This window comes from Zosterops lateralis (genome assembly GCF_965231275.1).
Source record: "Zosterops lateralis genome assembly, chromosome: 5".
NCBI lineage: Eukaryota > Metazoa > Chordata > Aves > Passeriformes > Zosteropidae > Zosterops > Zosterops lateralis.
This window is the reverse complement of record NC_139766.1, coordinates 71615166-71628628: the sequence shown is the minus strand read 5'-3', so window position 1 is coordinate 71628628 and position 13463 is coordinate 71615166. Positions and strand designations below refer to the sequence as shown.

The 13463-nt window shown below is 50.6% G+C and overlaps 1 protein-coding gene across 1 annotated transcript; it reads right to left on the bottom strand.

Annotated features, from left to right (window-relative positions):
• Nucleotides 1-1012: 1012 nt before the first annotated feature.
• On the bottom strand, nt 1013-3804 carry LOC310910094 (16 kDa beta-galactoside-binding lectin). The gene is made up of 4 exons (XM_083862545.1): nt 3699-3804; nt 1983-2062; nt 1681-1852; nt 1013-1224 (listed from the first exon to the last, which is right to left on the bottom strand). The coding sequence occupies exons 1-4, from the start codon at nt 3705-3707 to the stop codon at nt 1081-1083; spliced, it is 405 nt and encodes a 134-aa protein (XP_083718671.1). The 5' UTR covers nt 3708-3804; the 3' UTR covers nt 1013-1080.
• Between the last annotated feature and the right edge of the window lie 9659 nt (nt 3805-13463).

Genomic DNA, 13463 nt, shown 5'->3' with positions numbered 1-13463 from the left:
CACCTGCACAGGCTGTTACTGACTGAGCCACACTGGGCAGCACAGTCACACAGCCACAGAGGCAAACTGTCCAGGCTCCCAGTTCCACACAGCATCCAGGACTTCCTTCCTTTCCATTAGGTCCTCAAATAGCACAGCAGTCCCAGCTCCAGCCATGTCTTGGGTCAGCACAACCAGCAGGCTGTGGGGAAAGAGCAGTAGCAGACATACTCCAAGGTACTGCATGAGCAGAGAGGTCCTAAGCAGAAGCAAGTCTTTACTAAGCCTTTTTCCTTCTCTGTCTGCGTAACTGCAGTTAGTGTTCAGTGCACTCAGGATTAAATGCCCCTAGTAACTCTGTTGGGTACAGTCCTGTAGCAGGGAAGTGTTCCAGACACTAACACAGGGTTTGTCACCCATACCTGACCTGCCACGGTACCTGATCTTGTCTCTGGCATTGTCAACACCTCATGAGCACCAGGGACAGCCTGGATTCTCTCAAATCAGTCCTAAACTTTCTGTTAGGCTTCACCTTTCATTCCACATCTTTTCCCCAGCGAGTGCAGGTAGCCCAGCTCACCTACTCTTCACTGCTCCCCAGGTAGACCAGTGCCAGCCTGCAGTGCATGCAACTGCTGAGCACGTTCTGGGAATGCAAAGCTCTAGGCAAGAGCACAAGCCATGCCATGTGTTCCCTGTCAGTCCCCCATCCCCAGCAGGGAGCAGCATTTCATGGTCAGAAATGGCACAATGAACACCCAACACACACTTTTTCTTGGCTGGGATTAGCCCTACCTTTGAGAAACCAGACAGGGGCCACTCAGTGCAGCCAGCAGGGTGAATGGAGCAACTACTGCTAAGGCAGCTTCACTCACAGTCAGTCTGGCTTTGCCTGGCTCGTGTCTAGCTCAGTACCAGCTGCAAGGCTGCAGTGTGTGGAGGAAAATGGCTGCATACACATCCCCTCCGTGCCCACCCCCCCCCAGCACACACAGGAGCAAGCAGATTAGAGCAGGAAACAGCAGAGGAAGCAGCCATTCCAAGTTTTGGTTTATTTCACTACATAGGGGGCAGAAAACAAAGCAAACCAAGCTATAGCTGTTAGCTGAACTTAATGGCTTTGACTTTGAAATCACCCTCCACGGCCAGGTATTCAATTTTCTCCATGCCCAGCCGATTTGGGAACTTGAACTCTGCCTCGGACAGCTTCACCGTTGCCTCGGTTTCATCGAAGGAGATGCATATCTGTAGAGAGCCATGAGAGGGGAGGAAGGAATGAAGGCTGACACATCGCAGCTCCCAGGCTTTGCTCATTCCCCACTACCTCCAGTCTGGATGCAGGACAGGCAAGGTGGCTGCTGCTGCCAAGGCCATGCTCAGCAGTCAGCCTCCTCCCTGCCCAGCACAGGCATAGAAGGGAGGAAGCTTCTGCAGCTCTGGGATGAGACAGACCCAGTCTGAGTCTCACCTCAGTGCTGTTACTGGAGCCCAGAGTGGGGCACTCAGCACATGTGAGCTGCTGGGCATTGACTTGGGCAGCACAGCTCAAGACATGTCCTTGGCTTTAGCTGCCAGACTCTTCCCCTGTGGCTCATTCCCCTTTCCAGGCTTACTCCCTTCTGCACCACAAAGGCACTGGGCAGCATTAAAAGCCTGTGCCCTTAGCCCCTCGGTGCCTTGTACACACCCCTGGGGCCTCACCTCAATCTTGTCACCATGCTGGAAGGGAAAGTCAGCCTTCCTGTCCTCCTCCCCCCACGTGCCATCCTCCTTGGAATTGCACACAATGGTGTTGACATCCCCATGACAGTCAAAGCGAGGGTTGAAATGCAGCATGAGGGTGTTGCTGTCCTTCCCAACATTTACAGCAAACCTGGGGAAACAGAGCCAGTGCAGAGGGGGTGCCAGGGCAGCAGCTCCAGCTGCCAGTGCTGACAAGCTAAACACAGCAGGAGCTCTGGTTTCCCCCAGTGCCCCATCAATCCATTCACCATCCCACTCACCCTTTGGCATCAGACTGGATCTTCCCTTTGACCTTGATGCACTCACCAGGCTCAACATCCAGCTGAGTAACAACCAGTCCCTGCAGGGCCAGACCACAGGAGTTAGTCTATCCCAAGACAAGCCTTCCAATCCTGCTTTGGCCAGGGCACAAAGCAGCTCTGGCACATCCAAGCATGAGTTTTGTGCTAGAGGAAGGGCTGAGTCAGGCCCCCCTGCCTGTCCCAGCAGCCACGGGGGTGTCCCACTCCCCTAAGCAGCATAAAGTGACAAGGAGGTGTGGTGGGTGTCCCCTGCCTGGCTTTGGTACCCACCAAAGCCACTGCGTCACAGCTGGATGGGGGAAGAAAATACAACAAAAAGCTCATGAATTGAAAAAAAAGACAGGGAGAGGTCACTCATTGATTACTGTCACAGGTTAAAAAAAAAAAAAAAAAAAAAACACCAACAACCTCGAGGAAGTTAATTGAATTTGTTACCAAGTAAGATTAGAGCAGGATAATGAGAAGTAAAATAGGCCTTTAAAAGACATTAAAAATGTCTTCCCTCCCTCCTTCCTGGGCTCTACCTCTTACCCTTCTGTGGCACAGGGAGGCAAGGAAGGGGGGTTACAGCCAGTTCATCACAGGGTGTTTCTGCCACTCCTCGAGGAGAGGAATTTTCCCCTGCTCACTGTGGGTCCCTCCCGCAGTCCTCCCCTCCAGTGTGAGTCCTCCATGTGAGCTACAGCTCTTCAACAACTGTTCCAACATGGGTCCCTTTCCACGGGGCCACAGCCTTCTCCAGGCATCCCCCTGCTCCGGCACAGAGTCCTCCCTGGGCTATAAGTGGATTTCTGCTGCCTGTTGACATCCCTGAGCTGCAGAGGGACAGCTGGCCTTGGGTGTTATCACAGAGCCACTCCTGCCTCCACCAGCACCGTGTCTGTCCTGGAGCCTACTGGCCTTGGCCCTGCTCGACGTGGGGGAAGCTTCTGGCAGCTTCTCACAGAAGCCACCTAGGTAGTCCTCTCTGTTACCAAAACCTGGCCACACAAACCCAGTGCAGGAGGCGACTGACCAGCTGCTACAGGAGCAGCTCACTGAGCTACTTAACCGTGAGCCGGCTCAGGTAGGGAGGCAAATCGCAAATTAGTTTGTTTGGGCACTGCCCCCCAGCCCCCTGACGCTGTCCTGGCCCTCATGCCTGCTCCCTGCTCTGCCCACACACAGCCTGCCGAGCTCAGGGTTCCTCGAGTCACTAAAGCGCTCATTCCCCCCGGCGCTAACTCTGCCTCCCGCCTCTGGAATGCAGCCGCTGCGCCCGGGGGGGTCTTTCGAAGAAAGGCAAGCTGCGGGGGCAGGGGTGGATTAGAATACACTGCCAGCCCGCTTCCCTCTCCTGTTGCATTAAGAGTTAACCCACTCCTGCACCCAAAAGGCATTTTTCCAGACGAAAAATACACAGATTAAGGGGGGAAAAGTATGAAGAATCTGGAAGCTGTAGAGCCGCAAATGGACCTTTAGAGCACTTGAGACTATAAACATTACTCAGCTTCCCCCATTTAGATAACATGCTAGAGAAGAGGAGAAGAAATACGGCTGGTCAGCCCTAACTCTTCCTCCCACATCCCTGTAATAGCTTTGCATTTCCTCTCAGCTAATCCTCTACGTCTGTCACCCCGCCCAAACCCCACGGGCAGCCCGGAGCTGCTCGGCACAGCCTTCTGGCTCACTCACTTTCTCCATGCTGCAGACACCAGCCCCAGCAGGCAGAGCACCCCCGAGCCCCTTCTCTCCCAGCCCGGAGTGACGCAGCTCCGGCACTGAAATCAGCCGGGCAGGGTCATCACATGATCCGGGGGGGGGGGGGGGGGGGGGGGGGGCTGGTCAGGAACGGGATTGATCCATCGCAGCTGTTCCCAGCCATTCACAGGAGTGCGAGACTTCTATTGATACTGGTTTTTGCAGGCGCTTTGTGGATGATTTTAAGGACTACTAGTGGTCGCTTGCTTCTGCAGGATCCTAAAAATCCTTACTGTAAACTCTCCTGGCTGCCATGCAGAGTCTGTTGGCTCCGATCCCGGGAGCCGGAGTGCTGCTCCGTGCTAGGAGCGAGGTGGCCGCTTTTTGTTCGGCGATCTGTATCTAAAATCAGGGTTGGGCGCCCTCGTGTTCCTGCTGCGAAGTGGCTGCTTCTGTGGATACGGGTGGATGTGCTCTTCCAGGCTGGGAGAGGAGCCTGGGCTGGCGGGAGGTCCTGGGAACAAATCCCCGCTGCTTGCAGTTCAGTGAAAGCCGCGGGCTTGGTACAGCCCGTGTCAGCATTTCGGCAGTGCCTAGAAGGTTAAGGCTGGCGGTGTGGGGCTCTAAGGAGATGTGAGAATTCAGGCTGCGGCTTTTGAGAAGTACCACGATCTCGCTTGGTTCCATTCCAGCCTTGCAAAAGGCTCCGGAGGGAAAAGAGAAATGCTTTGTTAGGGGAGGAAGAGGCCGGGCAGGGCTGTGTGCAGCCGGCAGGACGGGAGAGGAGGCTGCTATCCCAGAGAGTGCCCAGCGACTGGCATTCCCCTTTCCTGTGCCCCCAGAAAGCACCGAACATGACCGCTCCCAGGGCAGGGAGGTGAAGGGCTGCGGTGCTTTGTCACTGGATCGCCTCGTACCTTTGCACGGGCTTCAGCAGGGTCCTCAGTCCTCGGTGCCTCAGTTTCCCCGAGGCCTGAAGCGACGCTAATGACACGCAGCTCCCCAGTCCTGCCTGTAAACCCGCAGTGAGAGCTGCTCTGTAAGCGCAGTGTGCTCCTTTGTGGCTGGGCTGTGACCAGCTGCGAGATACCTGCCCGCTCTTAGAAGGGCTGCAGGGCACCTCGCAGCACAGTGCGGGAACCTGTGGCTGGGTGGTGGTGGGAAACGCGCTGCCCTGCAGGAGGCTGCTGGAACTTCATTGGAGCTGTTACAGAGACAGCGTCCTGACTCCTGATGCCGTCCTTTGCCCCAGATACCCCCCACACCCGTTTCAGAACATTCCCGTGGCATTTCAGCAAAGCCGAGCTGTGTTTGAACGAAAAAGTCACAAGCTCGGATTGCAGCCCTGTGACTGGGGTGCATAAAAGAGGACAAAATGCTGACTGAAAGTGCTGTAGGGGAAATCCTGCCCATGCTCTCACCTCCAGCTAACTCCCTGGCCATCCTGTGCACACACAGGAGCCATACAGAAGTCAGGAGTTAACTGTGGGACCAGAGTTCATGCAGGTAGCAAATGCCACTGAGAGCAAACCCCCTCTACGGAGAGTTTGGAGAAATCCCAACTGATTCCACCTTAAGTCAGCCCCATTCTCCAGCTGGGATCACGTATTAGAGCCAGGCTTTAGGTGCCTGAGTTACTGTGCAGTTGCTCCCTGGCTACTGGCACGTGTGAGGGGTTGAGCAAATTCTGTTTGGTTGGTTGAGTTTGTGTATTTGTTTTCCTTTCAGCTCTGTGAAACCCCTGGTGACTTCTCCTCTCAGTGCTGGGCCCTCTGAATCCTGAAATGTGTGTTTCATGTGAGCTGCTGAAGTTTCCCCCTCTGACCCTTCAGACAGTGAATTACCTCTCTAATAACACATGGAGACTGCACTGTTTGTTTTCCTTGAGTGCTCTGCACTGGCAGCCTGGTTAGTTTAGCAACAAAGCCTTTGGTCTTTCGATTTAAAGCACTTCTTGTTGTGAGCCCTGTGAAATCAGCAAGGTGTTGTTTGTTCTGAGGCTACAATGCTGAGTTGCCCCACTGTCCTGCATCTTGGGGGGTGTTCCAAAGGCCTGGGGGAGAAAGGGAGAGGTGCTGCCCTGTGCAAGCCCCTCTCACTCCCCAGGTCCAGCAGGGGATGTTCTGAGGACAAACCCTTCTGAGAAGAGCCCAAGTGAGCCCTACCTGGGTGGTTACAAGGCCTGCAGTCAGTACAGGCCCTGAGAGAGAGTAGCAGGGCACACACAGTGCGAATGTTCCCATTTCAGGTGTCCCAGCTCATGATCTGCTTTTGGAGAAGAGTGTTGCACCCACCCAGCAGCTCTGGCAAAAGCTGGGAGAGAAGGGTCATCTCCTGCTTGTCCAGAGGTGATGGAATTTTCAGCTCTGGGGAAAACTAAGGCTGGCCTCCCAGTGCTTGGCCTTGCAAGCTTGTATGTGGGTACAGGGTCCTGCCCAGCACCAGGTCTCCAGCCCAAACTCTTCATTCACCTCTTGGTTTGCACAGGCTGAAGGCAGACAACTGGCCAGTCTGATTTTCTTGTAACTCCCTAGAAATATCCCACATTTTCTTCAGAAGCAAAGGGTGCAGCACACTGACTGTTACTCTTTTTAATCTCCTGTAAGAAAAAAAATACATCCTAGCCATTGGCAAAGGCATAACCCTGGCTAATCACTGCTGTCATTAGAAATGGCTTTCCCCTGGTTCGGGAAGGTCTGAGGACACACTCTGCTGCTCAAGGACCAGGGTGTGACCTGGGATGCCGAGGCTGGATGCACGTCCCGGTGCCTGCTTTGTGATGCACTGAGCCCACACACCCTGGTGGTTGTTGGTGCCACACATCCCGAGTCTCTCGTGGCTGCAACTGAGAAAGAGCCCCCACCTCTTGCAGAAAGAGTGAGCAGAAGCTTTGTCCTCCTTTGGAGAAGGCATTCAGCCCTGGGGTCAGCACAGCAGGTCTGTGCCTGCACCACCCTGGGAGGGCACCACTGCCCCTCAGTCACTGGCACAGACCAGGCAGGGAGAACTGCTCCAACCCAAGGGTTGTACTGGGAAAATAGTGACCAGAGAAACCTCTTACCCTTTCCTAGTGTGAGAGAAAGCTTACAGTTTGCTTTAAGTTAGGGTTTGTTTTTTCGCTTTCTTTGGGGAAGATTTCTTCTTGTCTCTGTAAGTTCATTCTCAGTTCATCAGGCAAAGGCTGCATCTTCCTCTCACACTGTTCTTTAGGGAATATTTATGTCAATACTGTCTGGATGGAGTTCTGTTCTCAGCAATAGCCCCTGGTTACTCTTACAACCTAAATATTATTCTGTTACAGCATAACAGATATATACATTGTATTTCTAGATACACTCACAGGCTGTTTTTTCTTTCTTGGAATATCTGGGGACTTTAACTTAAGCAATTCTCTGCTTCTACTGTTGAAACGTCTGGTTCTCTCTGTTCCTACCCCACACATTAGTTTGTCTTGTCTGAGAAGTTTCTGCCTTTTTACTTGGGTAGTCATGACTCCCTGAAGAGTTTAGTTGCAGACCATTTCCCTGGACCCCTCTGCAGAGCTGGCTAAAACAATGCTCTCACCACCATGGTGTCTTCCAGCCCTGTGCTATCCCTGGAGTGAAACTATAGTTCAGCTGGATACCATGGAGGAGCAGAGCCAGACTGCCAAGAAGGAGCTTTAGAAAGCTGCCCTTGAAAGACAAAGTGACTGGAGGAGCCACAGTCCAGAGTGGCAGGAAAGTGAGAGGCCCTCCCAGAGCCTGCTGGCACTCAGGCTCCCAGAGCACTGCCCCAGAGAGAAGTTTGTGCCAGGAAGGACCAGTCTGTGCTGGACACCAGCTGGGGTTGCCTGGCCACCAGTGTCACTACAGCGTTTTTGTCCCTGAGGGCTTCCTGATTTTAGCTTTCCCTGCATTAAGAGGGAAGCACCTCTATTCCGGGTTAATTATAAATTAAGTTAATTATAAAGAACTTCTTTCACTGTCACAGAGTGATGAAAGGAGTTTGCTGATTGTGTCACTGGAATTTAAAGTATGTCTCCTTGTTTTATTTCCTTCATTAGCATTGACCCAAGCTGATAATCTGTGTGTTTCTCTCATCTCTCAGTGGATTAGATTTAACTAGAGCAACTTGTTAACTACCCAGGAGAACTGGGCCTTTGTTTTGTTGGACTCACTTCACTTTGGCACCTCCCAAACTTAACCTTTTAAGTTTGCAGGTGGCAGACACCTCACCTCAGAGTTCACTGCCTTGTCTGAAAGGAGCTTGTTTGCATTTGTTCCTCACTGGATGTCCCTGTACTCTAAAATTAAGAATCCAGGTCCATCTTTCCCTCCTCTTTGCAAGTCACCAGAGATCTTAGTCAAGCAGTGGGAACTCCTAACAGAACCCCTGGGTTAGTGACCCTTCCAGTTTCCTCGAGGTCTGTCAACTCAGGCAGCTCTAAGAGCTCGTTTTTCTCAGCAGCACAGTTGTTTACTTTACATCTCTGACCACACTGCAAACTTCTGCCGCAGGGAAGAGACCCTGGAACACTTTTCACTGGATTGTCACAGCACAATAGCAGCACTTCCCAACCCTTATATATCCCTGTGGTCTAGCCCCAGATAATCTGGGTTTGATTTGCACCTCATGATCAGATGCAAGGAGGCTTGGTGGGGGCTAAAGATGGGGGCCTATGGATTTTCCTATCCCTGACCCGCTGAATAAAACCTGCACAGGCCTTGAAGGTGTCCACATGGTGGACAGGAGGTGAGGAAAGGTGAAAGGGAGTGCATTGGCCTCCACAGGGTAACTCCAGCATTAGAGCTGGTCAGCTGGATCTGAGCCCCATGTGAGTGAAACAAGGTGTCAGTGGAAAAGGGATCATCACTGGAGGCCCAGGCTGGGGTTCTAGCCTTTATTTTGTTTCCTCTTCATAAATCAGCTTTTATCACATCATGCCACCCGTAAAGTTAAAGCTCCTGGGGTTTTGCCAGCTAGCCTGGAATGCTCTTGCCCCATTCCAAGCCACAGGACTGGATCTGTGTTGTCATAGTAGACATATCCAGGGCACAGCAGATACATCTGTTGGTCCTTTTGTATTATCTCCTTAGAATTGTAAGGCTGAGTTTTCCTTATGCCACTCTCATTCTGCAAAACCTGCAAGGCAGAGGTTTCCCTTGGGCTGAAAGACTGTGAAGCAGTTTCTTCAAAGCTGTTTTGGGGCTTTGCTCTGATTGATGGAGGAAAACCCCTCACAGTGACTTTGGACAGGGTGGGACCAGTGTCCACAAAAGCATTTCAGCAACCTTAGGTTAGACTGGTTTAGCAGAGCTCTCTTCTACTCTGACATAACACATGCAGCATGCCAGGATGACTTAGAAACTCAAGCCATCTGGAGTTCTTTCCCTCAAAAACATGTGTGTGCCAGAATTGGTCTCCTCTGAGCCACCCACAGTGAGAAGGGATTGTATTTAGGCTGGCTCAAGTTTCTTGAATTCAATTTTAGGCAAGAGAAAATTGTCGGCAAGTAATTGGAAAATGCCTCGGAAAGAACAGGCTGATTAAAAATGTAACCATTTTTGAAAGAACATTAACACTGTCCCTTCTGAGCCAGGAGACACTGAAGAGCCATCAGAATGATGATACGTGGGGTGAAGTTCCTTCCCCTTCCTGCCACCTTCGCCCCCAGTGATTTGTCAGCCAGATTTAGGGCTTACCCAAAATGAGTCATGAGCCACGAGGACTCCCTTAGTTCACAAAACAGCTCTGAACTTCTCTGGCTGTTGAGGTGCAATAAATAAAGAGACACTCAGGTTTAAGACCGAAGTGCTTTTGTTCAGCAGCTCTAAGAAAGTATCAAGTGCAGGCAGATCATTTGATTGTCTCCCGTTATCCACGAGGGGCCATTTCACAGGGTGGCATCTGGTCTGATAGGTAAAAAGGAAAGACCCAGTTAGAAATACATGCACACAAAAATTTGGAAATATATTTAAAAGTGGCAGATCAGTCAGTTCTGCTGGAAAGCAAGAGCATCATTTCCAAGCACCATGGGCAGATCAGAAACCCTCCTCCTAACCCCCTGAAGGCTGTGGTGGTCCTGGCTGGATTCAAAGGATTCTGGCCACAGTGTGGTGAAATGAGGCAGTGGTTCAGAGCCCTGAGCACTGCAGCATGCGAGGAAAAGGGAAGGCAAATAGGATTTGTCACCCTGACAGAAAGGATTGGGAGAGTGTGAGTGATGGCAAAGGCCCCAGCCATACCCCAGGCCCAGGGTTACACCCTCATCCCACGGGAGAGCAGAATCTCAGCTGTGGTATCACCACCGCAGCAGCCAGGGGAGGTGGCAGGCTCCACTGAGGCAAGTGAGAGTCTGCCCAGGGTGTGCTCAGCCCCAGAGAGGGAAGAGCCTGGCACAGAATCCTACAGCACGTGGGGACATCTCAGCCTGGGGACAGGCAAGGAGCACAGCATGCCTGCCAGAGTCTGCAGGACACCAAAATCCAAGGGAAGCACCACTGTACCCACCCTCCCCTTTGGCCACAGGCAGGAGTAGGACTTTCCAGGTGCCCTGCCTGATTGCATGGACATTACAGATCCGTGGCTGGCTGTTGCTCATCTCCAGCTAAAAAGGTCACCCAACGTTAAATCTACAGGCAACCACTATGAGGAACCTTGGTCTTCTTGTGAGGCAGCAATGAGAAACCATGGAGAGGGCAGAGCTGCAAGATCTTTGCTTAAATCATCTGCTCAGTACTTGAAAAGCAAAGAGACAAAGAATCCAAATCACATGCAAATATCTCCTGAGCTCAAGCATCTGCATTCCCCCTGAGCATGCCACTCAGCCTATGACTAAACCAGTTCTAGTCTTTATGCAAAGAAAAATGTGCAACTTCCCTTGACTATGCCCATCTGTGAGTCTTAACCTGCAGGCAAGGCTGCCAGGCTTAGTGACCTCCTGGAGATGGTGTTTATTAAAGCCACTTGCCTGGAAGCCTCCCTGCCTTGGCAAGAGCATTTCATTCCTCCTTTTTCCCCTCTAAAACACTCACGCCACATCTAGTCAATGAGATGTGCAGCTCCATCTGGTGCCACACAATTGCTCATCTTTTCGTGGAAACAGATGTGTTTTGATCTATACATACCCTGTGTTTGTGAAACAGCCTTGCTCATACCCCCTCTCCAGGAGCTAGTCTTTACCTGTAGGAATTTCTGATGAGTTACGTCAGCTTCTTGTGCTCCGTGGTGCATTCCTTGCCTTTGCCTGTGGACTGTGGTGACCACGGATGGGGAAAACCCGTACAAGTTAACAGCCTTGTGGCTTACAAACCTCCAGCAGAAAGTATGTTAAAACAAGAGTCAGGCTTTACATCCTTTGCCACTGATGATATGACTCAAGCAGAGCTGGAAACTCAGGTTAAGTATTTTAACACAAGGAAGGAAGAGATCAAGATAATTTCTTAACACACTGGACTGTTCTACATATGTTTTCTTATGTAAGAGTTAATCCCCTTGCAGTGTTTGCATTTTACACTCGTCAGTAATATTCAGCACATGCCCAGCAGAGGTCTTCCTGCCTTCAGGATGACTTGATGCCACTTGGCACGAGCGCAGATGCTGGTGAGGGACCCAGCCTGGCTCAGGCACAGCAGGCAGTGCAACTTTGGGGATCAAACCAGGGTCACAGCACAGAGTCCCACCTTGGCTCTCCAGCCTGTGTATGTGAACCAGGGCACTGGCACAGGCAGGCAGAGACATGAAGCAATCCACAGTGACAAGCAGGCTCTGCCTTGAGTGAAGCCACAGGGAGACCAGAGCTGCAGGAGTGGAAGCCAGCAGTGGTGCAGGAGAGGGACTGCTGCTGTCCCCAAGCTGGGCAGAGCCTACACCAAAGCCCTGCAGTCTGTAAGTGAGCAGCAGCATCTGCTTCTCCCTTGGCCCCACTGTTTTCCCCGGCCACCAACGGGCTTGCGAACAGCCTGGCTCTGAGGACAAACCCTGCCCTCATCTTTATCAGCTCCTCTCTTTATCAGCTCCCTGTTTTGTTCTAGGGTCACTTTAGATACCATCACCAGGCAGCGTGAGAACCACTGGGGAGATAAGGAGAGTGCAGTGTTTGTGGATGGAGGGAGCACAGCTCTGCATCCCTGTAGCAGCAACACTCCTCTTTAAACCCTGGGAAGTACTTCTTATCATCTCTCAAAGTGAGACTCAAGACCTTCCCATTTCCCTTACACATTCTCTGCTATTTACCAGTGACATGCACCTCCCACATGGACTTTGGACAACCTGCAATAACACCTGCCCCGTGCTTGGCTGTGCAAAGCTATTTGCTCCCTGTGGAATTACTATGGGACTCCAGGTCTACAACGAGCACCAATTCAAATTCTTCTAATTCCCACTTCCACTGAAATATTCTGAACTTCAATAAAATCCATAAAATACCTCTTCTGGTATCAAACTCGTCAGAACATTCCTTCACTCCAGAGCTGTGACTCAGGAAGGCCAAAAGAAAACATTTAAACCAAGAGCTCTCTTTACAGAGGCCCCGCAGCAAGGGGGAAGCTGCTGGGACACATCTTGAAGGATTTTGGCCCTTGCTTGCCATGGCAGCATTAGAAATGCAAACTGAGGCCAGTCCACACAGACAGACATGCTTGTGTGGAGGACCTTGCCAGGAGTTTTGATGGGTGTTTCTTTCACAACAGAGACTAGGACCTCTTAAACAAATAATTTTAAATAGCTTGTGGGTTTTGAGCACATAGAGTGTGTCTGCCTATGAAACACTATCTCAGAGCAGTGAAAGCACCCAAAATCTTTATCAAACCCATCTGCCACGAGCAGTTTTGTGCTTTCCTCCAGTACCATGGGAGCTAAAAAATCTTAAGAGCAGTGTAAAGATATAGCTCATTGCTTTTATTTTATGACAGGCTGTACAGTAAGGAAGTCCTGATGGGTATGAGGAGCTTAAGTGCCTTTGCTGAAATCCAATCCAGACGTAAAATATCATGAGCCTCAGAGTTATTTAAACTAACCAAAAAGTAGTTTGCTCCACCAGGTCAAATTAACCGCTCTAAGGAGAAAACCAACCTCCACAAGATCACCCATCTGTGTCTCCACAGACAAGTCAGTTAAGTGTTTAACACAATAGTGCCTCTGTACCAAGCTTTTCTTGGTATCCTAAAATACATTTATTTTAATTCATGGTAAAACACATTTTCTGTGCTTAAATAGACTCATGATGGGGATGAGGGGTATTAATTTAACTAAACTAAGAATTCTCCTTTTAGTGCTTTTCAGTGTGACCGAGTTTCCAAAGACAATATTTTTTTTTTTCCCTGGAAGGCTAATAGTTCTCATTTACTGGGGAAATTTAGGTTGTACTGTTAACTAGGGGCAGGGGAAGGGGGTTCTTATTCTAAACCCCACTCTGCTAACCTACCATCTGGTGCTACTTGTAGTAAATGTAGCCATGAGAAATTCTAGCTTTAGGAGGATTTAGTAGCAATTGGGATTGTTTCATTACTTGCTAAAAGTGTGCAAGATTTTCTTCTCACTGTGGAGTTGAATACAAACTATTTAATTCAAATTACATTTTTTACAGTAGGGGGGAAAGAAGTGTATTTTTTGTGGTGGACTCTTCAATTTTTTTTTTTTTTTTTTTTTTTTACAAGTTCTGTTTCTCTCTGCTCCATAAAATGCTGTGATAAATGCTGTGATATAAAGGGTCCCCTGGCCATTAGATCAGGTTTGCAATGTTCTGTGCCCTTGCTCACCTGCTTTGCCCAGGAACAT